A 27,589-nucleotide genomic window follows, 5' to 3' on the forward strand; every position below is an offset into this window, starting at 1 on the left:
ACTTATTATTTATACTAAAATAATAGAACAGTACGAAGACAACTATGCCATTTTAGGGTAGCAAAACATAAAGCAGCATAAATAACACTCAAAAAACATAATAAAATTTGGACTCACATAACTACTATGGTCCCCGCCTCCTATCTAACGACTAATATAAAACATCTACTCAGAAAAACATCATAAAACTAATTAATTTTCAACACTCCCCCTCAAGTTGGGAGTAAATATCACACATTCCCAATTTGCGTAGATCATGTTCAAGCTTGTTCCTTTCCACCCCTTTAGTGAGAACATCAACCAGCTGCAATTTTGAAGAGACATAAGGCAAACAAACTTCTTTGGTTGTTACCCTTTCTCTTATAAAGTGTCTATCAAGTTCAATGTGTTTTTCCTATCATGCTGAATTGGATTTTGGGCAATATTTATTGCAACCTGATTGTCACAGTATAACATCATGGGTTCCTCTACTTTCACCCCCGTCTCACTCAAAAGAGATCTAACCCAAAGAAGTTCTGAGACACCATGAGCCATGGATCTATACTCAGCCTCTGCACTTGAACTTGCCACAACCGCTTGCTTCTTACTCTTCCAGTATATCAAGTTTCCACCTACAAAGGTACACACTCCTGATGTAAACCTCCTGTCATCTAAGCATCCTGCCCAGTTTGCATCTGTATAGGATTCTAGCTTCAGATTCTCATGATTTGAGAAAAGAATGCCTCTGCTAGGGTGCTTTTTCAGATATGCAAGTATTCTCTCAATAGCTTCCCAGTGCTGAACCTGATGTGCATGCATGTACCGGCTCACAACACTGACAGCATAAGAAATATCTGGTCGTGTTATACACAGATACAACAGTCGACCCACTATTCTTTGATATCTTCCCACATCCTTTACCAATTCACCATCCACACCTTTAATTATGTGATTTGGATCAATAGGAGTGTCTATTGGTTTGGTCCCCAACTTCCTAGTCTCTCGCAGTAGGTCAAGTACATACTTTCTCTGTGAAATGAAGATCCCATGTTTGGATCTTGCCACTTCTATCCCTAAGAAGTATTTGAGCTCACCAAGATCTTTGATCTCAAATTCTTGCTGCAATGATTTTTTGAGACCATCAATCTTCTCCAGATCATTTCCTGTCACCACTATATCATCCACATACACAATCAGAATTGACACCAAAGCATCTCTCCTCTTCACAAAGAGGGTTTGATCATACTGTGTCTGTGTGTATCCAAAACGGATGAATGCCCCTTTGAACCTGTCAAACCAAGCCCTAGGTGACTGTTTCAATCCATACAGAGATTTTTTGAGTCTGCACACCTTTCCTTTACCAACATTTTCATAAAAGCCTGCTGGAATGTCCATATATACCTTCTCCTGTAAGTCACCATTGAGGAAAGCATTTTTGACATCAAGCTGGAACAAGGGCCATGAATAGGTGGCTGCTAGAAATAAAAGAAAACGAACTGAACTCATCTTAGCTATTGGTACAAATGTTTCCAAATAATCAACACCATAGGTTTGAGTATACCCTTTTGTTACCAACCTTGCCTTGTACCTCTCTATCTTGCCATCGGCCTTATACTTCACTGCGAATACCCATTGACATCTGACTGTCTCCTTGTCTGGGGGGAGATCAACTATTTCCCAAGTTTGGTTTTTGACCAAAGCATCCATCTCACCTTGTATGGCTGTTTTCCACTTAGGTTTGGAGAGAGCCTCAGTAACATTCTTGGGTATAGACACAGAATCCAAGGAAGAAAGAAAAGCACGGTAGGAGGGTGATAAGGCATTATAGGAAAGATGGTGTGAAATGCAGTGGGCTGTACACTTTCTCTTCCCCTTACGAAGTGCAATGGGAAGATCAAGGTCAATGTGATCAGCTGCAACAATGGTGTTAGGGATAGAAACATTATCATCAGAAAACATGACAAGCTCAAGAGGAATACCTAGAACTGTATCCGCTGAATCTGGAGTTTCAGAAGGACTGATAGAGAGTGGTGTGGGTCGAGGATGTGTGGAGTCAACCATCATTTGTCGGCGCTGATATTGCTGTGAGGATGCCCGTAGTGGCTCGGTAATGAAATTGGAGGTGCAGGTGCTGGCTGAACTGATGGTGCAAGTGGTGGCTGAACTATGGAGGGGAGGCACCACAGAAACAAGAAGAGGAACAGATTGTGAGCTCTCCTCCCCAAAACTCTCTTCCTGAGGAGAACCGCTCGAGAAGAAGAATGCGGATTCAAAAAAGATAACATTCATAGTGACAAATCTGCTCCTCAACACTGGGTCATAATAGCAATACCCCTTTTGATTTTGAGCATACCCAAGAAAAACACATTTTTTGGTCTTAGGATCCAATTTCTTGCGATGAGGGCCAAGAATGAACAAAAGAAACACAACCAAAAACCCTCAGAGGTATATGAAATATCTCTCCGTCTGGAAAAAGGAGGCTAAATGGCACCTTAAACCCCAAAGTTCGTGAAGGAACACAATTAATCACATGTACGGCTGTAAGAACTTCATCTCCCCAGAACTGCACAGGGATTGAAGCACACACCATAAGACTCCTTGCCACCTCCACAATGTGTCTGTTTTTCCTCCCAGCAACTCCATTTTGTTGCGGTGTACATGCACAACTGTTTTGATGAACTACACCATGTTCTAAGAGATACGTGGTTAGGTCCTTCTTAAAGTACTCTCTAGCATTATCTGATCTAAAAACCTTAGTTCTCATTCCAAATTGTGTGAGAACCATTTGGTGGAATTGTTGTACTAAGTTAGGAACCTCATCACTTGATCTCATCAAATATATCCAAGAATATCGTGTATAATCATCCACAAACAAGAAAAAGTAACGGAATCCTCCCATGGAAGGGATTTGATATGGCCCCCATACATCAGTGTGAACAATATTAAAAGCAGAAGTACTTTTATTACTTGGTTTAAAAGACTGTCTACAATGCTTTTGTAACTAACAACTCTCACACTCCAAAGTAGATAATTGAACAGACTCAAACAACTTTGGGAAAAGACATTTCAAAGAATTAAAAGAAAGATGTTCCAAGCGATTGTGCCAAAGCATAATCTGGTTTACTAACTCTGACCCACTACTATTGCTGCTGCTAACATGATGACCCTGATGTCTCAGAATCTCATTCAGAAGGTAGACTCCATTCACCTCACAACCACTCCCAATCATCTTCTTTGACTCCAGATCCTGCAAAACACAATTACCAAGAAGAAAGGTCATAGAACAATTCAAATTTTTTGTCAATGAACTAACAGACAGTAGGTTGGTATGAAGTCTAGGGACATTTAAAACAGAGGACAGAGTTATTATCATTGGCTACTCTAACCGTCCCCTTCCCAGCAATGGGCATATGTGAACCATTTGCTGTAGAGACTTTGTCTCTACCAGAGCACAATTGATAGGAACTAAAAATGGTAGGGGCATTAGTCATATGCTCTGATGCTCCTGAGTCTATAATCCAGGGAGGTCCCTCTTTACTTGAAGTGGATGCAAGATTCGCAGTTGCATATGAACTACCTGTATGTGCAAAGGAAGTGGTGTAGTTTTCTCTTGCATTCTGCTATCCATCTGGAAGGCTAGAGTTGGGTGAATCTTTCTTACTCATAAGATTTGGATGAAGCTTCCAATAAGTGTCCCTGGTATGCTTAGGCTTTTTGCAATAATCACACACCAAGTCCTTATCTTCCCTTCTAGTCTCGCTACTCCCCCGGTCTCCATTTGGCTTAAGTTTTGTTGTACCATCCATAGCCGACTGGTCAATCCCAGACTGTCTCAGCATTACATTCTTCCTACTCTCCTCTCCATAGACAAAAGCATATGCCTGAGAGAGTGTCGCACCCTCCCTAAAAAGAATATGCTGCCTAGCAATGTCAAATTCAGGTTCAACCCTACCAAGAACTCAAAAACCCTATTCCTCTCTACCAGTTTGTGATAAGTTGCTGCATCATTTACACTTTCCCAAACCACAGTTTCTAAGTGATCTATTTCCTGCCATGGGGTTTTCAGCATGGAGAAATACACAACAAGAGGTTTTTATCCCTGTTTTATACTTATCACCTGATTTCTTAATTGATAGGCTCTGACTTCATTTTGCTTCTAAGAGTAGGTTTCAGTCACTCAATCCCAAATCTCCTTAGCAGTATTAGCCCATAGGAGTTTTTTTGTAATATGAGGTAACATAGAATTACACAGCCAAGACATTACCATGTAATTCTCTTGCACCCATCGGGAAGAGTTTGTATCTGGTTTCTTTTCCTCCCTAGTGAGATACCCTAATTTTCCACGGGCACCAATAGCCATTTTAGCTGATTGTGCCCACTCCAAATAATTTGTACCATCAAGTTTTGCTGTAGTAATGATCACAGACCCAAAAATATCACTACTACCTCCAACCCCCAGTCTCACAGTACCGGTAGAGTTCATCTCGGTATTCCAACTCTCCATTTTACTTCAAACAGTTCAATAGCAAGAAAAAATAGATTGGAGACCTTTCAAAAATAATTTAATACCACACACACAAAAACCAGCCCTTCCGGAAGAAGAAAATCCCTAACTAGAGGGAAATCTCTCTCCCCACGCCTCCCAACAGAGAGAAAAGTGAATCGATCACTTCAGGAGGCCTAGAAATTTTCAAAGACCAAATCGCCGTCTTCAGAAAATCAAAAGAAAACTAACAATACCTAGGCGCCCAAGATCAGATAAAAAACAAAGAGTCCAGCTTTTCTGGGACTCTTCCCCGTACTCTAGTTCCTGATTTTGATGCCGAACAGTAGATCACCTTCCTGATGTCTAGATCCCACTAAAAACTCCAAGAACTGGGCAATCTATAGCAGATCGATCAACCCTTTACTACTTCATGCAGTCGGTTGATCTAGGGCTGCATGAGAATGCTTCAAGAAACCCTAGCCAATGCTCTGATATCAAGTAGAAATCTGCTGAATTAAAAAATATGAAAGAAAATAGTTTTTTGAAGAGAGAAGGAAGAGAGAAGGAGAAGAAGAGAAGAAGAGAAGTTGAAAGAAAAGAGAGCAATAATCTGGTCGCCCCCTTCACTTATTACTTATACTAAAATAATAGAACAGTGCAAAGACAACTATGCCCTTATAGGGTGGCAAAACATAAACCAACATATATAACACTCAAAAAACATAGTAAAATTTGGACTCACATAACTACTGTGGTCCCCACCTCCTATCTAACGACTAACATAAAACATCTACTCAGAAAAACATCATAAAACTAATTTATCTTCAACTAGACTTAGGCTTGCCTTTGGGAGGGGACCCTAAGTTTGACGGGTTTTGAAAGCCAATAGTGGAGAGGTTTGCTAGGAAATGCGCCCTTTGGAAATGGAATTACATCTCTTTAGATGGAAGAATAACATTGATTAGAGCTAGATTGAAAAAAAATCTTTCCAATTTTTTTTGATAAATAATCTTTCTTTCCATTTATTTATTTTTGATAAATAATCGTTCCATTTATTTCCTCTCCACTTTTTACATCCCGATTAGGATAGCAAGACAACTATAGAAATACACGAGGGGATTTCTTTGGGCACTAGGAGAGGATAAAAAGGATCACTTGATAAAATGGGAACATGTTAGTAAACCCAAGGAAAAGGGGGGGGTTTAGGGTTAGGAAACATTGCCATTAGAAACACTGCATTACTAGGTAAGTGGTTTATGGAGGTTCCCCTTTGAGATTGACAGGCTGTGGCACAAAGTAATAGCAAGCATTCTTGGGTTGGATGATAATGGCTGGGGTCCCTCCCGTACACACACACACACACACTCTTCTTTACCTTCCCCTTGGAAAGCAATTTACAAATTACAAAGTTTACTCAATCCTTTTTAATTGTTCTGGGAAGATCTGTGGCTAGGAGGAACTCCACTCAAAGACCAATTTTCTGAACTCTATGCTCTCTCTATAATTAAGGGTGGGACTGTGTCTAGAACATAGTTTTCAAGGCGTGGCTGGGCATCAGGGGGCACCTTGTAGTATATAAAAACAAATAAGAAAATAATAATATAATAAAAACAAATAAGAAAATAATAAAAACAAATTAGTATATAAACACACAAAATGAATATTTTAGTTTAATAGTGCCTATTTTATAATTATAATGTCAAAAAATAAAGAATAAAAAAGTATTTTACAATACATAGTACAAAACTACTTGGCGATTAGGCGAGGCGAGCCTCAAAGGGCGCCTTGTTGCCTAGGCGTCACCTTGACAACTATGGTCCAGAATTGGGACACCTTCAACTGGTTTAAATAAGAACTTGGGCTTTAGAAGAGGTTTAAGGGAAAATGAATGTTCTGCCTTGGTCCACCTACTCAACATTTTGAGGCAAGTCTCTTTAGACCCTTCACTTGATGACTCTTGAATTTGATTAGTTTCACTAACCTTGCCCCCATTCTCGTGGGGATTAGGGATTCCCGAATTTGCCCTGCTTTTGCCTTGGTCTTTCCTACTTGTATAAATTTATTTATTTTTTATTTTTTTGAAACCTACCTGGAACTATTGTATATTATGTAATATAATATATAATATTATAATATAGTTAACATATATTAGCACATATTAACAATTATATATATTATCTTATATAATATAGTCGGGGCGGGTTTAGAGTTTTGGACTTTTGGGTTTCCCTGAACCCACCCTAAACCCTGATCCATGGTAAAAAAATCCACCCCGACTGGGACAGGGCGGGGCCCAACGGGGACAGGTCAAATTGCCATCTCTAGGTATCTCTCTTTTTAGTTAACAAGTCATTTCTTGTTACTCATCTAAAAAAATCATAGCAGATTGGAGGTTGATTTGGATTGAAAATAAATCTTCTCCACTCAATGTACTATACAATAAACAAGAAATATATTTGAAGTTGGTCTTTATCATGCAAAATGGTAAATATTGGTAAAAGTTGGTTCTTGGTTGTTACGAGGAATGGTTACTATGGTTATAATTGATCACTTTTTTTTTTTTAAATAGAAAAATGTAATAAAAAACCATATCTAGAAGTTATGCTATCAATAATCCTTGAGTGTTATATTGATCTGTAAATTGAATTTTGCTATTGATGATCTTAGAGTTATCAAAAATCTTACGACGCAGATGAATGAACTTGCCGATATTGCTCGATGTGCGACAAATACACCCATGGATGATGATCAATCCATGCAATATCTGGTCTCCTGCCTTGAAGACTTAAAGGTTGTAGTTAACCATAGAAAGCTAGATGCACTTACAGTGGAGACGTTTGGAGCACGCATAGAGAAATTAATAAGGTCAGATTTTAGCTACATAAATTGCTTATATGTAGGTGGATAAAATGTGGTAGGATATAATATTTCAGAATGCCTTAATTAAATTGTAGTTTGATGGTAGGGTAGTAGAAACCTTACCACTGCAATGTTGCTGCTATTCTCTTTTTTCTCAGATTTGTTTCATAAGATTTTTTATTAGCAACCTTGCATTTTTCTGACATTTTCTTGCTTTTGTTGACTGTAACTTGTGCTTTTCTTCAAATGGCAATTGCAATGCTCCAGGGAGAAATACTTACAGCTTTGCGAACTAGTTGATGATGATAAAGTGGATATAACAAGTACCACAATAGATGAAGATTCCCCTTTAGAAGATGATGTTGTCCGAAGCTTGAGGACGAGTCCTATTCACTCTATGAAGGACCGAACTTCTATAGATGACTTTGAAATAATAAAACCAATCAGCCGTGGGGCATTTGGGCGGGTTTTCTTGGCAAAGAAAAGAACAACTGGTGACCTTTTCGCTATAAAGGTGCTTATATTTAATGCTTGTGTTTGAATGTTCTTTTTATGACTTGATGCTTGGAGAAAAATTACTTTTTCTTGTTTTGTTTGTAAGTTTTACTTATTTAGCATATCTTATGCGACTATTTTATTGCATCCTCTTCTCCTTTTGTACTTAAATCATCTTGTTTCATGTGGTACCTGTGCTATCTTTTAGCCTTTTAGGAACAATATGGAGATTTTAAATGTTGATCATTACATACATTTATAATATACACAGGTTCTTAAAAAGGCGGACATGATTCGTAAAAATGCTGTTGAGAGCATCTTGGCTGAGCGTGACATTTTAATTTCAGTTCGCTATCCTTTTGTGGTGAGCAGGTCTAGTGAGCGTAGTTTTTTGTTCTCAAGTAAAATCTAATTCGTTCACAGTCTAACTGGAATTTGATTTCTTTTAGGTTCGTTTTTTCTATTCTTTTACATGTCGCGAGAATTTATATCTTGTGATGGAGTACTTGAATGGAGGAGATCTATATTCTTTGTTGAGAAATTTAGGATGCTTGGATGAAGATGTTGCTCGTATATACATAGCAGAAGTTGTAAGTCTAAGTCTATTCTTTCTGGATTTTTTTGGTCTTCTTCTGGTTTATTTTTTTCCATCCAGTACAGCTTTATAACTTCTGAAAATAATTGTTGTCCAGGTGCTTGCTTTGGAATACTTGCATTCATTACGTGTGGTTCATCGTGATTTGAAGCCTGATAATCTATTGATTGCACATGATGGTCATATCAAGGTTAATCTGGTTATTTTGTTTCCCCTGCTGCTCCCCTAATGAGGGGTTGGTAGGGCATTATTGGAAGTTTCCAAAATTACATTATGATTTTTGCACCTTGTTTTATTGTTAGTAAGATATTCTGCATTATCAGAAAGTGTTTTAAATTAGAAGGATGTAAACCTCTATGGATAACCTTTTTCTGAGGGTTCTAGATGCAATCGTGCTTGGGGTTGATGAGGAGGGATCTATTGGGAAAAATGACAATTCTTCATAGGTAATTGTTTTAGTAGAAGGGGTTTCTAAAAGAGAAGTGTTTTTTTGGTGCTGAGATGGTATGATTCCAGAACTGAGAGAAGAGAAGGAGAAGAGAGAAGAAAGAAAAGAGAGGAGAGAGACAGAATTGGGAGAGACAAAAGTCAACTGGCGGCGCTAGTTTAATTGGTATTTATACTAGGGCGACCATATAGAAAAAAGAAAGGATAAAATTACAAAGGTGCCCTTGCGGCTTTAAACTTAATTAAACTAAGTTATTTCAGTACTCCTCAAGTTGGGACGTAGATGTCAATCATGCCCAACTTGTCACATAAATCCTCGTGCCGCGAGTGATGTGAGCCTTTTGTAAATATATATGCCAATTGCTCTTTGGAACTCACATGTGGGGTGCACATTTCTCTATTAACAAATTTCTCTCTAATGAAGTGTTTGTCAACCTCTATATGTTTAGTTCTATTATGAAGAATTAGGTTGGCTGCAATATTGATAGCAACCTTGTTATCACAATACAATGACATAGGGCCATCAACAGGAAAACCCAATTCGTTCAACAGACTCTTTATCTACATGCCTTCAGCCACCTCATGGGACATTGCTCTATATTCAACTTCAGCACTAGACCTAGCCACCACATTTTGTTTCTTGCTTCTCCATGTGATTAGGTTTCCTCCCACAAAGGAACAATACCCATTAGTAGACTTTCTGTCATCAATTGGTCCAGCCCAATTAGCATCTGTATAGACTTAAATCTTCAAATGACCATTCTTTTGGTATAACAAACTAGCTCCAGGAAACATCTTTAGGTATCTAAGTATTATTTCTTCTGCCTCTAAGTGTGTGGTCTTAGGAGCGTGCATGAATTGACTAAGAACACTAACTGCATAAGCAATGTTTGGCCTGGTTATGGAAGGAGTACAGAAAGCTAAGGAGTTGAACATCAGGAAACTCTTAATTGAAGGGGATTTGGAGGTGGTGATAGGGTGGCTGATTAAAGATCACAATGGCTTATGGAAATACAATAATGAGAGGAGGAAATTCAAGTGGCTGGTGCGGGAGATGGAAGTTAAGATACTTTGGGTTAAAAGATCGGCTAATTTCCTAGTTGACGGTTTAACTAAACAAGGGGCAGAAAGGGATTCACTTTTTTGGGCTAAGCTGTAACTATAGTGTGTTTTCTTTTTTTTTTTTTTTCTTTTCTTGAGTGAGGTTCTTTGTTGCTCTTGGAAGATAAGCGTGTTTGTCTTCCTATTGTAAATCTTCTTTTGATGAGTTAATGAAAGTGTTATTAATAAAAAAAAAATGTCTGACCTGGTCATGGATAAATACAGGAGCCTTCCTACAAGTCTCTGGAATTGTTTTACATCTTTGACAATTTCACCACAATAGTCACCTAGTATGTGATTTGGATCAATGGGAGAGTCGATTGGCTTAACCCCTAGTTTTCCTGTATCCTGTAACAGATCTAGGATGTATTTCCTCTAAGAAATGAAGATCCCCTTTTGAGAACGGGCCACTTCAATTCCAAGGAAATATCGAAGGGGACCTAGATCCTTCACTTCAAATTTAGTGGCTAAGAAATCTTTCAGTGTCTGAATTTCAACCTTCTAGTCACTTGTGATCACTATGTCATCAAAATACACTATCAAGGCTGCAATCTTTCCTTCCCCTCTTTTCACAAATAGAGTATGGTCAGTCTGCCATTGTTTGTAGCCAACCTGTTGTATAGCCAGATGAAACTTGCTATACCAGGCTCTCGGAGATTGCTTCAGACCATACAAAGACTTTTTTAGTCTACACACTTTCTGCTCTTTGCCTTGGGCACTAAAGCCAGGAGGTTGGACCATGTACACCTCTTCCTCAAGGTCTCCATTTAGGAAGGCGTTTTTAATGTCTAGCTGATAAAGATCCCAATCAAGATTTGCGGCAAGGGAGAAAAGGACTCTAATGGAGTTCATCTTGGCTATTGGGGCAAAAGTCTCTACATAATCTACACCATATACCTGTGTAAACCCTTTTTCCACCAACCTAGCGTTGTACCTTTCTATTGTGCCATTAGCCTTGTGCTTTACTGTGAACACCTACTTGCACCTTACAGGTTCCTTACCTTCAAGAAGATCCACTAATTCCCACGTACCATTTTTATGTAGGGCATTTATCTCTTCTTTCATTGCATCTGTCCATTCAGGTACCAAGAGATCTTTTGCCACATTTTTTGGGATAGGGACGCTGTCAATGGAAGAAATGAATGCATGAAAGGAGGGTGAGATGTTCTCATAGGTAACAAAATGGGTAATAGGATACTTGGTGGTACAAGACCTAACTCCCTTTTTGCAATGAGAATGTCAAGGTCATCACCAAAAGGAATATCTATGGCAAGAGGATCAAAAACATCAATAGGAATGATAGTACCTGGTTGGATATGATCTGTCCCCGGTGAATTTGATGGTGTTGGCGGTACAGTTTCAAGTTGCTCCACAACTCTTGAATTTAGCTGGCTCTTGTGACGATGAAAAACACGGAATGGAGGAAGGTTAGGTAAAGAAGGGAGAACCTGAACCTGAGCTGGTTTCTCCTCCACTTTACTCTCCCCTGAGGAGAAATCGAGAAAAAAAGGGTCATTTTCAAAGAAAGACACATTCGTAGAGACATAGTACTTCTTGGAAACAGGATCCAAATATCAATAGCCCTTTCGGGAAGAAGGATAACCCAAGAAGACACAAGGAATGGTACGAGGATCAAGTTTTCCACGAGTAGGAGAAAGGTCCTGGATGAAACAACGACGACCAAATACACGGATAGGAATAGAGAAGAGGGGAGCTTTGGGAAAAAGGAGTCGATGTGGGGCCTTGTACCCTAACAAGCGGGATGGCATATGGTTGATGAGATAGGTAGCACACAACGCAACATCCAACCAGAAAAGTTTAGGGACATTCATGTGTATAAGTAACCCGCGAGCAAGATGGTGATTCTTTCTTTCGACCACACCATTTTGCTGGGGGGTTCTAGCGCAAGAGCTACGGTGTATGGATCCACACGAAGCAAAAATCTCCGTGAGATTACTATGTAAATATTCTTTGGCATTGTCTGATTGGAAAATTTGGATTTCCGTTTGAAGCTGAGTGAATATCAAGCGTTGGAAATCATTAATGATTTTTGGTACTTCATCTCTGGACTGCATAGGGTACACCCATGTATATCGGGAGTAGTCATCAATAAGTGCAATGAAATATTTATAGCTAGACTTGGATGTTAAAGTGATAGGGCCCCAGACATCGGAATACACAATATGGAAAGGAAAATCAAATTTATTATTTTTTGAAGTAAAGTGATTTCTACTATGTTTGCTCAACTGACAAGTTTGACATGTGAAATCCGACATTGACGTTGATTTAAATAAATGTGGTAGCAAAACTTTCAATGACTCAAAAGATAAATAACCCAAATGACTGTGCCATAAAAGGACTTAACTCTTATTAGACAGACTCTTAGACTCAATAGCCACAAGACAAACTTAACTCTCTAGCATGTAAAGACCATGTACCATACGACCTCTACCAATCGTCTTCCCCGAGGCCAAATCCTGTATCATGCAAGAGGAAGGAAAAAAGGTTATTAAGCAGTTCATCGAATTTGTTATACTACTAACAAAGAACAAATTTATGGGCAGTTTAGGAACATGTAGAACATCAGAGAGGGTGAGTCCAAGTGGAAGGGAGATGGTTCCTTGACCAACTATAGTGGAAAGAGAACCATCGGCAAGTCTCACCTTGTCCCGTCCAGATAGTAGATGATAAGATTGAAAACAATTGGACTTACCTGTCATATGGTCGAGGCTCCGGAATCTATTATCCAAGGGGAGTCTGTGGGATGAGAGGACACATGGAAAGCTATGGTAGAGTTACCATTACCTGATGCAATTGCAAAGGAAGTTGAGGGTGGAGAGGCAGAGTCCATCTGGGAGATTGCCTTCCCATACAATTCCAGATGGTCACGGAAAGAATTAATGATATCTTCCCTTCGATTAGTCCTGAAAGGACTCATAGTAGTGGTAGATGATTGAGGCTCTTGAGAGGCTAAATTTGTTGCATTAAACTTTCTCTGACCTTGCTGTCTTGGCTTTTTATTCTGATCCGGCTTTTTACTCATTTCCTGAGCCCACTTTGGCTTCCCGTGAAGCTCCCAACATGTCTCCCGAGTATGCCAAGTCTTTTGACAGTGTGTACACCATAGCTTTTTTTTTTTTTTTTGATCAATAACACTTAACTCATCAATATAAGATTTACAATAGGAAGACAAACACGCTTATCTTCCAAGAGCAACAAAGAACTTCAAGAAAAGGCAAAAAAGAAAGAAAACACACTATAGTTACAGCTTAGCCCAAAAAAGTGAATCCCTTTTTGCCCCTTGTTTAACTAAACCGTCAGCTAGGGAATTGGCAGATCTTTTAACCCAACGTATCTTAACTTCCATCTCCCGCACCAGCCACTTGAATTTCCTCTTCTCATTATTGTACTTCCATAAGCCATTGTGATCTTTAATCAGCCACCCTATCACCACCTTTGAATCCCCTTCAATTAAGAGTTTCCTGATGTTCAACTCCTTAGCTTTCTTGACTCCTTCCATAACTGCAAAGATCTTAGCTCTAAGGGAGTCATCCACTCTAATTGGGCCTGAGAACATGGCAGAAATGACCCCATTTTCATCCCTAAAAACACCCCCAATCCCCGATTGTCCCGGATTTCCCCTGCTACACCCATCAAAGTTTAGTTTCACGAATCCACTAGGTGGAGGGGTCCAAGCCACACTCATTACTGACTTAGTCTGTGTGCAACTTGCACTTTCACCCCACTTCCTCAACATGTCATCCACAGTTTAATCTGTGAAAAGCTCGAAAGATTTCAGCCACTGTACCGCCCTAATATGAATGATAGCCCTCAGATCTACTGCTCCTCTTTGAACTTCTGAGAATATCCTGGAGTTTCTTTCTTCCCAAAGTGTCCAACATACTGCAACCCTTAGTCCTCTCCACATTCTCCTTCCCCTTTTTATCCCCCACCTGAAAAGAGAAGGGGAAAAAAGGCCTTGCAAGTCTGATGGGGTACTCCAACTACATCCAAATAGGGAAAAAGCCCATTCCCAAATTGACCTCGCAAAATGGCAAGACACCAGTAGGTGAAAACCAGTCTCCCCATCCGCTTTACAAAGAATACACCACTGAGGTGACAATCAAGTATTGGGTCTCTTCTTTTGGAGTAGATCACCAGTGTTGATTCTTTCCAGATAGGCTTCCCAACAAAAACTACCAACCCTAGGAGATATTGCTCTGCACCAATTCTTAAGTTAGTCCACCAGTCCTACCTTCCTTCAAATCCCTTCTTAGACCCAAGTTCCACCCAATCTCAGAAGTGGAAGAGGAAGGGGTGGTAAAAGACGATATTGGCTCATTTTTCAGATCAGAAAGAGCATACAAAGAAGGAAACTGATTCTTTAGAGGGGCACTCCCCACCCAGGTTTGTTCCCAGAATTTTATGGAGTTACCGGAATTCAAGTCATACCTAATATTAGGGGAGAAAACTGGTAATAGGTCATGAATGGCTTTCCAAGGAGAATTGCTTGTGGTCCTAGCTCTGATTCCAACGTCCCATCCATTATGCTCCAGCCCATGAATACTTGCCACTATTCTAGCCCATAGCTTCTCCTCCAAGGGGAATCTTCACAACCACTTTCCCAATAGAGTCATATTCCTTCTCCTAATATTCCCAAGCCCTAAACCACCACAAGTCTTACTCCTACAAACTATCTCCCAACTAACTCTATGATCCCTCATTAACTTCTCCAATCTATTAGCAGCATTCACTGGGATTTTAAACACTAACAGGAAATAGATAGGTAAATTAGCAAGCGTGGCCTTAATAAGAGTAATTCTCCCACCAAGAGAGAGGTAGTTCTTTTTCCACGACACGTGTACACCATAGCTTATCGTTGTCATCAACTTTCTTCTGGGAGTCACTCTTCTTGAAGGAGTTTTCACCACCTATAGCAACACCCCCTTTAGCTGCTAAAGCAACATGCTCCCCCTCAGGATTATTCATCACATTCTGTTTGTTCTCTTCTAACTGTACTAGAGCATATACTTCTTGTATGGATGGGAGGTCTTTACCCCCCAATATCTGAACCCTGATAGATTCATATATAGGATTCAGCCCTAGGAGAAAGGCAAACACTCTTTGCTGTGAAACCAGGGACTTGTATGCTTTGGCATCTGCATCACACTTCTGGTCTATATTTTGATAGTGATCGAGTTCCTTCCAAACAGAAGTCAGGTCTGAATAGTAGATGGAGAGACTCCTCTCCCCCTATTTACAAGTTGAGGAGGCAGCCTGCAACTGATATATTTTAGCATAATGCCGTTGTTCGGAGTATGTAGACTGTGCCTGCTCCTATATCTCATGAGCTGTTTCAGCACACATGAAGGTCTTTCTCACTTGTGGCAGCATAGACAATAACAGCCATGACATCACCATGCTGTTTTCCTGGTTCCACCTATCATGTTCCAGACCACTCGACTGGGGTTCTCTAATTCTGCCATTGATATACCCCGCTTTTCCCCTTGCAGTAATGTAGAGCTTGATTCCCCTTGACCATTCTAGGTAATTGAGTCATCAAAGGGAATCACAGCCATGGGAAAACTCATGTCAAAACCTCTGCTCATCCCACTCTGACTAGAAATAACACCAGATATACCAGAAACTTCAGAAGACATAGATGCTGAATCTGATCAGTCACAATCCAGCTAGAGAACGAGCTTTTTTTTAATTCAGTTCAGACTCACAGTACAGTCAAAAAACAGGTTGCTGTCTCAGTTCAGTCACACTTCTGGACACAAGAAACTTGTTCTCACATAAAGAGATCAAAGCTGGTCACACACCATTACTATTCTCAGAATTTTTTTTCTTTACTGAACCATTTTAGACTGATCACACATCACACTTCTGGACACAAGAAACTTGTTCTCACACAAAGAGATCAAAGCTGGTCACACACCATTACTATTCTCAGATTTTTTTTTCTTTACTGAACCATTTTAGACTGATCACACACCATTTCAGATGTGTAAGGTATATCAAAGAAACAGATCTGACCATTCCCTCTGGCAATAAATCAACTTTCACACAGTAACTTAAGTTCAATGTAAATAGAAGGAAATAAACTGCTGTCGCAGCAGTTACAGATCTGCAGTCTTGAAGAAAACACACCTTTCAGGGCATAGGAAGGATCACTGATCCACTTACATTGAGAGAAGAAACTCTCACACCAGCCGCAGGTCATTAGACCCACATAACCCACTGATCTGGGTACAAAAGGATCAGTTCGATCCACAGAACTGATGAAGAAAAATTAAAAAAAAACTCACAGTATTCGAAGCTGATTCACAGCATTTGATTTTTCTTTCCCCTGATAATTTCTGGGCTCTCGACCAAGAGGAAAGAACTGTCTTACAGTGAGCTTCCTCACACGTCCACCAGAGATCTTGTTCTTTGGTTCAATCAGCAATAGACAAAAAAGGAAAGAGGAGATTGGATCTGCCGCTCTGATACCATGTTTTCTTGGTGCTGAGATGGTATGATTCCAGAACAGAGAGAAGAGAAGAAGGAGAAGAGAGAAGAGAGAGGAGAGAGACAGAATTGGGAGAGACAAAAGTCAACTGGCGGCGCCAGTTTAATTGGTCTTTATACTAAGGCGACTATACAGAAAAAAGAAAGGATAAAATTACAAAGGTGCCCTTGCAGCACCAAAGTTAAATATGCTAAGTTATTTCAACAAGAAGGATTGTTTCTGTCAGTGTCTTGTTGGATGCTTCTTTTATGCATATCCAGAATTAAATTTGTGGAGGTGGGTTTGGACTGGGTAGATTTTTTTTTTTCAAAAACCACAACTGTTGGTCTGTCTTCTCTTTTTGGAATAAGGTAATCTGTGCTTTAAGCAAGACATACATCTTTTAATTGTTTGGATCGGATTGATTGTCCCTTCCTACACTTTAGTTTGCAGTTGAAGGGGAGGACTCTCCCTTTAAAGGTGAAGATTTACATGGTGGTGGTTATGGTAAAGTAGAGAGGTCTCAACATGATCATTCTTGAGATATGATCAATCAAGGGAGATTTTGGTCTTCATGGATTTTGTTTTGAGCCAAATTACCTAACTTCAGTTTCTGGTCAATCGAAGTTCAGCAGGAAGAAGGCCAGATGTACTATGAGAGAATTTTATAGAGGTAGCGAATATTAAGTAACCAAAAAGTATTCCCAGAATCACCAAATTGCCCTAAAATATGGCCTATTAGACAGTGTAGCACATTTAAGTGGTGCATGGGAGTCTTAAGCCTGATTAAACTATCACGTTGGAGTTGTTGAGGGGTATTTTTGTGATTATTTAAGTTTTAACATGTTAAAAGAATAAATGAAATATTTATCTGCATCACTAATAAGTGATAAGTGTTGACCTAATCACTTATTAATTAGGGCAAAACTTCAGGCATCAGTGGGCCTTTTGGAGCTAACCAAATGCACTGAAAGGGTGATGATGGCTAGTTAGATCTGAAAACATATCTCTAATCATCTTGTTTCTTGTTAAAACCAGTAATGAGGTAATCTAAAATCTACTGGAGTCAGTTTTCAATAGTTAAATATCAACAAGATGCATGGTTTGACCCTATTTGGTCCACTGAAAATTCCAAGACCAACAAAAACACTCTTGAAATCTTGTCCAAAATTCCTAGAAAAACTCCTAGGCCTTTGAAATAAATTCATTAAATGATACAAGAGTTTTTAGAGTTTACAGGTCTCCAAGTACTTTGTTATTTTTAACATGATAAGAGCTATTTTCAATCTTTGAAATCCTTGAAACTTCTGTTAGCAAAACTTAAGCAAGCCTTATTTGGATAATTTTTAGACATTTATTGGAGTTCTATAGCTGGTTTATTGGTGGTCTTTCTAGTAATGATAAATTCATATGGAGTATGTCAGACCTCAAAAACGAACCTATCTCTTCTTTCTTAGTTCCTTTAGATTCAACTTCTGGTTTTGGGTGGAAGTTGGGCCTAAGAAGGGCCATCAGGGATACAGATTTGGGTTGCATTTTGACTTTGTTAAACATCATTGAAAATGTTTTCCTGGACCCTACTAAGGAAAATACCAGAATTTGAAACCCCTCCTCCTTGGGTACCTTCTCTTGTGCCTCGTTCTTTGAAACCTTAACTCAACCTCCTGCTCCTCTTGGGTTGCCCTTCCCTGTTAAAGAGGTCTGGAGCAAGCCTATTCCTCCTCGGGTTGGTAGTTTTTGCTGGGAAACTTTCGTAGAAAGAATCAACGCAAGTGACGTGCTTCAAAGAAAGAGACCTAATTCTTGTTTATCCCCAAATAGGTGCTCTCTCTGTCTTTGTAGGGTTGATGGGGAAACTGGCCACCACCTTGTGGTTACTTTGCTTGTTTGCTAAAACTATTTGGGAGTGGGCTTTCTCCCTTTTTTGTCATAATTGGAATCCCCCTTTGAATGTGCAAAGTTTGTTCTCTCCTTCCTATTTCAGCTGGCCTAAGAAAAGAGGGAGGATTATGTGGAGATGCATCAGGGCAGCAGTTTGTTGATCCTTACAGGAAGAAAGAAACTCATGTATATTTTCAGACAAGGAAAGAACCTCTGAGAGCTTAATAGAACTGATACACTTAAGGGTGGTTCACTGGCTGAGATCATTGGACCTTTTTACAGATTTTTCCATGACTGACTTGCTGAGAAATTGGAAAGAGGTAGTTAGCTCTGTTCAGATTAAGAGGATTTCTAGCCCCTCTTGGACTTCCCCACCCTTTAGATTCATAAAACTAAATTTTGATGCAAGTAGTTTAAGGAATCCAGGGCCTTTTGGGATTGGGGTGTGTTCAGGAATGAGGAAGGGATTATTCTAGCCTTGTTTTCAGGCCCAATTGGAGAAGGTGATTCTCTCAGGGCTGAGATCTTTGCAGCTCTGGAAGAAATCAAAAAGCAAGAGAGTTGAACATCAGAAGATTGGTCCTTGAAGGTGATTCGGAGATGGTGGTTAGATGGCTAAAGAAAGAAAACAGTAGCATGTGGAGCTATAGAAATGAAAGGAAAAAATTCAAATGGCTTGCTAGGGACATTGAGGTGAAGTACAGTTGGGTGAAAAAAATGCCAACTCACTTGCTGATGGGTTAGCCAAGTAAGGGGTGAATAGGGTGTCTTTGCTTTGGAGTAATTTCTAATTCCTCTTTCTTTGTAATTTGATGGTGGGGAGTTAAGATATTTTACCTCCCCCCTCTCTTGTAATGAATTATTCCAATCTTTAATAAAGCTTATTGTTATTGATAAAAAAAAAGAAAAAACTCATATGGAGTATGCTGCCTGCAGCTGTCTTTGGTCTATTTGGTTTGACAGGAATGACAGAATTTTTGAATGCAAAATCCTCTCAATTAGATGAAATGATTTATAACTAAACAGCAAAGATTCATTCTTGGGCTAAGGTTTCTAAGCTATCAACTGAAGCCCTCATTTTTGTAATTTTCTCTATACTTGTATATGTTAGGGGTTTTTCCCTCCCCATGTACAGAATACACTCTTGTACAACAATATGATATACTTTACTTTTTCTCAAAAAAATCTGTAGGAGTTCTCTCTTCAAGTCTGATACCTTGCTAACAGAAGTGCAAACAGGAGGTTGTACAGGAAGTTCAGAGCACTAAAACATGAAAAAATAGTCAACATAAAAAACAAAGAGTCAAGATTTGCAATCTTGGTAGCCTACATTGATGAGAGAGAGATTCTTAACTATTTTAGAAAATAGTGAATAGTATAAACAATAGAAAAGAGGGACAAGTGCGATGGAATCTGGAAAAACATACTCATATCCTTCTTAGAGTCAACCCATATCGCTCCAATCTCCTCTATAATCACAGACAACTGATGGCTTATATAAGCCTTAACATACAGTTACCTGAAATTACATAGAGAGTAGAGATCTCATATAGACACAGAATTACAATATAAAATTCCAGACACTAAACTTTCAGAAATGCCCTTCCAACTCCGTTCCTATATTTAAACCCAGAACAACGTAATCTCTGAACACTTAACTATTTAAGCTTTCCAATCCAGAAAGCACCTGGCATTCTGGTTTGACAGTCAGTTGATTTTAAAAACACTGGTTTTTGGTTTCTTTCTCCTGTGTTTGTTCCTTTGTATACAATTGCTGTATATGTTGTGCTATCATCAAAAGAAAGATTTTGTATTTGATGCTCCTTCATATTATTTTGATTTGAATCTCTTATAGCATTTATTTTCCATTTGTTCTACTGCCATTCATATATCATATTATTCTTGTAGATTTTGATCATCAATTTTATCTTATTGTGAAAAGGAATGTCTTATAACATGTGTTTTATGTTAAGAGTCAAGTTCTTTGCACTTCTGTTTTTCCATTGCAGTGGTCTCCCTTCATAAAACCCATCTCCAATTGGTGGTGGTTCTTATTCCAAATCTATGCCCACTGAGTTACTAGTTTTATTGAAATATTATGTCTTTTCATAAACCTTACACAATTCTGGCCTTGTTTCTGAACAGTTGACAGACTTTGGGCTTTCGAAGGTTGGTCTCATCAACAGTACCGATGATTTGTCTGGTCCAGCTGTTAGTGGGACATCTCTACTTGGAGAGGATGAACCTCAGTTATCTGTTTCTGAGCAATTGCATCAGCGGGAAAGGCGGCAGAAACGTTCTGCTGTTGGCACACCTGATTATTTGGCACCAGAGATACTCTTGGGAACAGGACATGGTTTGTGTAGCTTTTTCCTGTTTGTAACACAACTAGTTGGTGGCCTAATAGAGCCATCATGTCTTAGGATCTATTACTTTCTTTGTTTTAAAACTCACTATTATGTGATGCATTTGTATCTCAGGCGCAACAGCAGATTGGTGGTCTGTGGGTGTTATTCTTTTTGAATTGATTGTTGGCATTCCACCCTTTAATGCCGAACATCCACAGGTTATTATCTTTCCCCTGTCTTTGCACTTCAGAAAATAATGTCTTCCCATCAATTTTTAGGTAGGCTAGGTGGGGCGTTCACTCTTTCCTATTGTGAAAATTGCTAAAGATTAGCATGTCTTAGGCTAGGCCTTCAATCTGATTTTATCAGTTGTATGCCCCCCAAAGCCTACTCCAATTATTGTAACAAAAATCCACAAAATCCTTATTTAAAATGTATTTGGTTTGTTTTGTTAGTTTTCTTGTGCTTTTTTTTTTAAACTGTTGCTATTTTTATATATCAAGTTTGATTCTTATTTACTTCCTTGGTTTGCTTCTAGACAATTTTTGACAATATACTCAATCGGAAAATACCTTGGCCCCAAGTGCCTGAAGAAATGAGCCCTGAAGCACAAGATCTAATTGATCGGTAAGATACTCTAAGATGCCTTTACTTGTACTGAGATCAAAATGAGTAAAGGTGGTTAACATGAGTTATGCTGTCATTTGTTTTCTTAGTTTCTTGTGGTTCTTATAAAGAAACGTACTTCATGTTCTTTGATTTGATTTATTGTCATGTTAGGGATCCAGGTCTGACACATCTGATGCTGATGCTGTTATTTGTACAATATCTTACCTAATCAAATATCTTCAAATATTTCTGTACTTATTTACACATTTCATGTATGTGAATTTACATGATAAATTCACCGTTTTGTCACTTTTAGCAGCTGTGATTTAAAGGGTCCCTAGATGCACAGGTGAGGCACATCTTAAGGTATGGGCCTTTTCTAGGTCCTAAGCACAACACTTTCAACAGGTGTGTGCCTGGTGTGCCTTGCGCTTCAGCCTAGGCATGCACCTTTTCGAGATTTGCACATTTTGCTCTTTTTTGAGTCTAGTGGTTGGGCTGGGGGCTTTGGCCCCCGACCCCTGACCAGGTCTATTGAGGCAAGCCCAAACAAGTCAATGTTTTTTTTTTATCAGAAGAAAATAAATTTATTTTGTTAGATTCAATTAAAGAGGTAGTTAATGCATCTTGATGACCAGAAAGTCATGAGTCATCCCCATTTTTCAAACCCTGATTACATAGAAGCCCAAAGCAATTGCTGCCTCATAATCCCTTGTTTTGCAAGGGAATCAGCTAATCGATTTGATAGAGTTCATATGGTGTTCATTGATCTAGAAAAGGCATATGATAGAGTTCCTATATGGGGATGGCAATTTTCCACATTTCCCTGATCGGCTGATCCCCACGGGGACCTGCCCCGAATTGCAATTTTCCCCATTCTTCATTCTTCTTAATATAAAAGCTTTTCTTTAAAAATAAAGAAAAATGAGATCCTCCTTCCTCTTCTTTCTCCTTCCTCCTCATCTCCCTTAAGGAGGCTTACGCCTCTTACGTTCTAAACTACGTTTCATGCCTCTAGGTAGTGGAACGCCTTGCATCATGCCTCCATGTTTTAAAACATTGTTTCTGAATGTGTTTCAAGAGCTACAGAATGGTCTCTGAGATGTGCTTGAGTAAACATTTGAAGGATTACCTCTTATGGTGTCATTCTTTCATTTAATAGATTAAAAAGCTTATTTGAAGCTTATGGTGTCATTCTTCTGGATGCATCTTATTTGATCCTATGGTTTTGTGGCTTTTTTGTCCATAAGTAATTGTACCTTTGGACTACTTGTTCATCATCCTAGGGTTCCCAATCAACTTACATGCCCAAGTGTTTTTTTTTTTTTTTTCATAGTAACTGTTCAGCTTTATTAATTGGAGTCATGGAGTGGAAGGAATGTAGTATCTGCATAGTAGTAGCCCCCTCTGAAATGGGTTAGCATTTGCTGCCCCACCCCCAAAGCCTTCACATTTATATATTTCTCAACCCATCACTTGGGTTTGTAACACCTTGATGCAGCTGATTTTTATCCACTCCTTGCCTGGCCATAGTAGCTGTGAAGCTGTATGCCAATATCTCAGCCCACTTGAATGATGCTCTCGACTCCCTCATTAGATTTCTATCCTTTACCGAATCCCCTTCCTCTCTAATGTCTTTCTTGTTTTGAGTTTTCCCTAACTTCAGTCCTTGGAGAACAGCAAAAATTCTGCTCTAGTTGAATCATTGTGTGTGATAGGCCCTGAATAGATTGCCATGATGTTTCTAAGATGGTCCTTGAACATATGTTATCTATCCCTGAATCTCCTGGTTTGCCTCTACTGCAGCCATCAAAATTCTGCTTTATAGTGTTCATAATCTGGAGGGGTCCATTGTTACTGAGTTGATTTCTATTTTTACTAACCTGAAGTTGTTGGTTCCATTTTCCAGACTTTTGACAGAGGATCCTAGTCAGAGACTTGGAGCTAAAGGAGCATCAGAGGTAATGCCATCTATTAGATGTCTAAGGTGACACTAAACAACCTATCTTATTTTAAAATAGCATTGAAATTCATATGTGAAGAAAAATTATGATCCAGGTGAAGCAGCATGTGTTCTTCAAAGACATCAACTGGGACACACTTGCCAGGCAGAAGGTGACACTTTGAACAGCCTGTTTTATTTTAAAACTGTATTTATGTACTTGCCACGTCAAAAGCACCCTTGAGTGTGAGATTAACCAAGTTATCCTGGATCGCCATGGTTATCATAGGCTGCATTTGTTCCTGCTTCAGAGAGTGCCCTTGATACGAGTTACTTCACAAGTCGTTACTCCTGGAATCCCTCAGATGGTCATGTTTATGCAGCAAGCGAATTTGAGGATTCTAGTGACAGTGGCAGTGTAAGTGGCAGCAGCAGTTGTTTAAGCAACCGTCAGGATGAACAGGTATTTTAACCAGTGCAAAACACAGTTATTTTTCTTTAATGTTTCATGAGATTAACTTGTTTTGGCACCTAATTGGTAATGACAAACAGGGTGATGAATGTGGAGGTCTTGCTGAGTTTGAATCTAGCTCATCTGTGAAGTACTCATTTAGTAACTTTTCATTCAAGGTACGTGCATTTGTCAAGATAATATTTTGTGTGTGTTTTTACTATTCTGGAATGTTTAACTTGCAACAACTCCCTCTTGGGGATTTTTCTATTCATAAGTTAATCTAATTAGACAGCTTCCTTACCTAGGTGATTGGATCCTTTTCTACTTATCAGAAAACAAGGGCACTATTACCTAGGAAGAAAGGTTGCATTTGTCTGATGTAGGCAATTGGATAAGCTAATCATTTTGCTAGGTAGATTTGTTATATGAAATCTACTCTACCTGCTTTCGCAGTTAGCATCATCAAAACAATCCTCTACGAATCATCTCACATATAACTAGGTTCAAATGTTGAAAGTGAGGAGGCATGATGCGAGGTGCCAGGAAATTTAGATTTGTTAGGTGTGAGACCCAAGAATTACATCATCAGAGCAACTCATGAGGTTTACCATTTTTTTAAAGAAAAACTTGAAACTAAAATGATAAGTGTGCAGAAGCATGAACAAGAGGTTTATGATGTTATGTTGGAAGAGTAAATAAATGAAAAACTGTCCACACAAGAAATATAAAATACTAGGACTTCAGAGAAAGTAGTCACATTTTTACAAACCATTTGATAACAATTGAAAAGCTTGAAATGTAAAAATAATACCTCTTTAATATGTTCAAGCTCATAACATATGTGAAGAAGTGTTTATAGGTATTCACACGTTTCTTTATACATGCACAAGGCATCTCAAAATGACTGGAAGGCATGAGCTTCAAGGTGTAGACATCATGTAGTTATGGTGTATAGGATTGTAATTTCTAATTTTACATAGAAATTCCTTTATTTGTATATGAGGGGCCATTGTTTGGTGTGAATGGGGGTTTGAGTGAGAGTGACCACTTTGTGCAAAAAACTGCTGAAGTTTAGGACCGTATCTAGTCTACTGCTCCCAAGATTCCAGATAGCTGGGATCAGCACTGGTTAATGGCCTTTTTTATCATGATTTGCTGATATTCAATATTTATTAGTAGATATTGGAGATTATTAATTGTAAACCATGGAATCAAACTTAATTCCTTCTAAATTGGGAGTTGTGAAGGGAAGGCTATATCATTTAACTTCTCTCTCGTTAGGTCACTGTCACTGTAATGGAAAAGAAATTCAGCGGCTCAACAATCCTCCTATGCAGCTGTGATTGTCTTTACTGACTTGTCCATTGAGATACCTTCTAATTTATGTAATAGATTATTTTACCCTCCAATTTATCCTTATTGCTGATAACCCAATGAGCAAGAAACATCCCCATTTTATTTCTCCCATTCTAGTCAAAGCAATGCAATCATATTTACTTTAAGGAATCAGATTGCAGGAGGCATCATTTAAGAGACATTTGGCATTGTCACTTTCAACTTAGCTCAACTCAACACGATTTGGACCAGTATGGTTGGTCAAGCTCTCTCTACTCCTTTGTTTTTCTTGCCATATCCGTGATGGATGGTTGATTAATCTAGAGGGGCAATGGTTGGTGAGACTGCATTTGGAATTCTGGCAGCTAAAGCATGCACTAAATAATCATACTAGAGCAATCTCCAGGTTATAGAGGACCAATAAAATAATCTCTAGGTTATAGAGGCTTGGGATGATTACAATGATGATGGCTTAGAGTGCAGTGGCTGTAGTGCGTTAAAGGTGAGACTTGGAAGGAGAAACCAGTGGGGAGAGAAACAAACCTGTGTGTATATAGTATATATTTAAAGAATTTGAATAGTATATTTAGAAAACTGGCAGCAGGTAGTTAATTTGCCCACCTTAAGAACCTTGGCAGCCAGCACGTTGTCTCCCCCTCCACCAATTTATATGCAATGAATTAATGGTTGCAGCTTGGGCAATCCAGGTTTGGCAGGAGTAGGGGTCATTTTCACACACCATAGAGTGGAAGTTTTATTAATTCATTCAAGACCTATAAGTCAAGTCTTGATCAAGGCAGAGTTGATGACAATACTAAATGGAAGACACTAAGAGAGAGGGAGGGAGGGAGAGGGACAGGGGCTTTAATTAGAATGGATTGGCAAATCGAGATTCATGTAGCCGACCCAATTATAGTTGGGATATGGCATGGATGATGATGACTGAACTACAACAATCTATTGGTGTTAAGGAGACTCTTGCACAATCATAGGGTGGATGGCTAGTAACAGAAAATGACCTTTGGTGCTATAGGCAACAAGTTTACCAAGGCAAATAAGAGCCATATTTAGCTGGGCAAAGAAGATCAGCAAATGGGATGGAAGTTGCATTAGCTAGACAAGGGGTCCACAGGGACCAAATGTCTCGGGGATGTATTAATGGGGAGCATGCGAACCAGTTGACCCGTTCAACAGTTTTGGCTGTTTTTTATTTTTAATTATTTTTAATTTTTTAATTTTTGTTGTCAAAATGGGCTCTGTTCAAACCGGATGGTCGAACCATTGACCTGGAAACCGGTGGCCAGAACGGTTCCATTTCCGGGTTGTTTTTTAAAATCATGCCTTGATTGGGCGTTTACATAAATGAGTTCTGATCCAGCCTGGCCTTATTATTTTGAGGAGTTTTCCTCGTGGTTCCGAAGGATTATCAGCATGCTTTAATTCACCCTTTCTTTTTTCTTTTATTTATCTTCTATATTAGTTTAACTTTTCTCATTTAATTTTTTACACTTGGTTATCAGAATCTCTCCCAGCTTGCATCAATCAATTATGATTTGCTTACCAAGGGTCTGAAGGATGAACCATCAATGAATCATGATGCATAATTTTGCCAACTTCTCCACTGAGAAAGGGGAGCAGTGTTTTGATGTTTGATTGATAAGGCAGCAGTGAGGACCCCACCAACCTCGGTGGTTGTTTGTACAGTCTGTAAATGTAAGATCCTACGCACGGATTTATACATCAATTTTTGTTGATGCCATTCTATGCTTGTTAATTTTGCTTGCTTTTTGGTTCTGCAGAGATAGAAGCTACTACTGCCGGGATGCGCTCTTTCCTTATATAGGCTAAGGCTCCACATTGTGGGGCTCCAATTTTAGTCCTGAGTCATTTGTTTGGTTTTAAGGACCACTCTGTACATTAATTACCTTCCCTGGAAATGGGCCCTTTTGATGGAAACGTGTGGTTGACATCCCCCATGGCAATGAGATCGCATCCCATGTTGTTTACATTTATGTGTAATTAGCTTCTCAGTTTTCACAAGTTTCTTGTTATCCTTAACCCCCAGATAACCTCATTTTCGAGGCATTTGTGGGGGAATCTCGAGTAAAAAAATTTGGTTGGCAGTGGCAATTCTCAGTTTTCACAAGTTTCTTGTTATCCTTAACCCCCGGATAACCTCATTTTCGAGGCATTTGTGGGGGAATCTCGAGTAAAAAAATTTGGTTGGCAGTGGCAATTTTTTTTAATTAATATCCTGGGTATTGCTTGATGCCTTGTTGTAGCCCTGAGGAGGGAGGTCCTGTTGGGTTGGGTATTCGGGTGAGAGCAGTGAGTGATATGCAGCTGATTTGACCGTTGGACCCGAAAAGGATTTGTGTATTTGGTCCGTCTATGGTTAAAAAAAGGGTTGGTGATGATTGAATGGCTCCAAAACCCCTCATGGTTTTCTGGGAGCTATATGATGAATTTAGATTAAATATTGAATGGGTATATGTAGGCCCACATCTCTAGGGAAAGGTTGAGGGCCTTGAGGCTCAAGAGGTAGAGATAAGTATGATATAATGA

The 27,589-nt window shown here is 39.1% G+C and overlaps 1 protein-coding gene across 2 annotated transcripts in view; it reads left to right on the forward strand.

The window, feature by feature from the left end:
* The window catches only part of LOC148855194 (putative serine/threonine protein kinase IREH1), a 43,008-nt gene extending 15,854 nt beyond the window's left edge, over positions 1–27,154 (forward strand). For both annotated transcript variants that reach the window (XM_088982503.1, XM_088982504.1), the window contains exons 5-18: positions 7,158–7,330; positions 7,592–7,838; positions 8,091–8,183; positions 8,269–8,409; positions 8,512–8,604; positions 20,482–20,692; positions 20,817–20,902; positions 21,223–21,311; positions 23,203–23,254; positions 23,352–23,408; positions 23,525–23,698; positions 23,788–23,865; positions 26,545–26,737; positions 26,824–27,154. In XM_088982503.1, the coding sequence (XP_088838629.1) occupies positions 7,158–7,330; positions 7,592–7,838; positions 8,091–8,183; positions 8,269–8,409; positions 8,512–8,604; positions 20,482–20,692; positions 20,817–20,902; positions 21,223–21,311; positions 23,203–23,254; positions 23,352–23,408; positions 23,525–23,698; positions 23,788–23,865; positions 26,545–26,628 (1,578 nt within the window). In that variant the 3' untranslated portion in view covers positions 26,629–26,737; positions 26,824–27,154. The remainder of the gene's footprint in view (positions 1–7,157; positions 7,331–7,591; positions 7,839–8,090; positions 8,184–8,268; positions 8,410–8,511; positions 8,605–20,481; positions 20,693–20,816; positions 20,903–21,222; positions 21,312–23,202; positions 23,255–23,351; positions 23,409–23,524; positions 23,699–23,787; positions 23,866–26,544; positions 26,738–26,823) is intronic.
* Positions 27,155–27,589: the final 435 nt, after the last annotated feature.

This window comes from Nelumbo lutea, chromosome 4, assembly GCF_056320005.1.
Source record: "Nelumbo lutea isolate HS-2025 chromosome 4, American lotus-T2T, whole genome shotgun sequence".
Lineage (NCBI taxonomy): Eukaryota > Viridiplantae > Streptophyta > Magnoliopsida > Proteales > Nelumbonaceae > Nelumbo > Nelumbo lutea.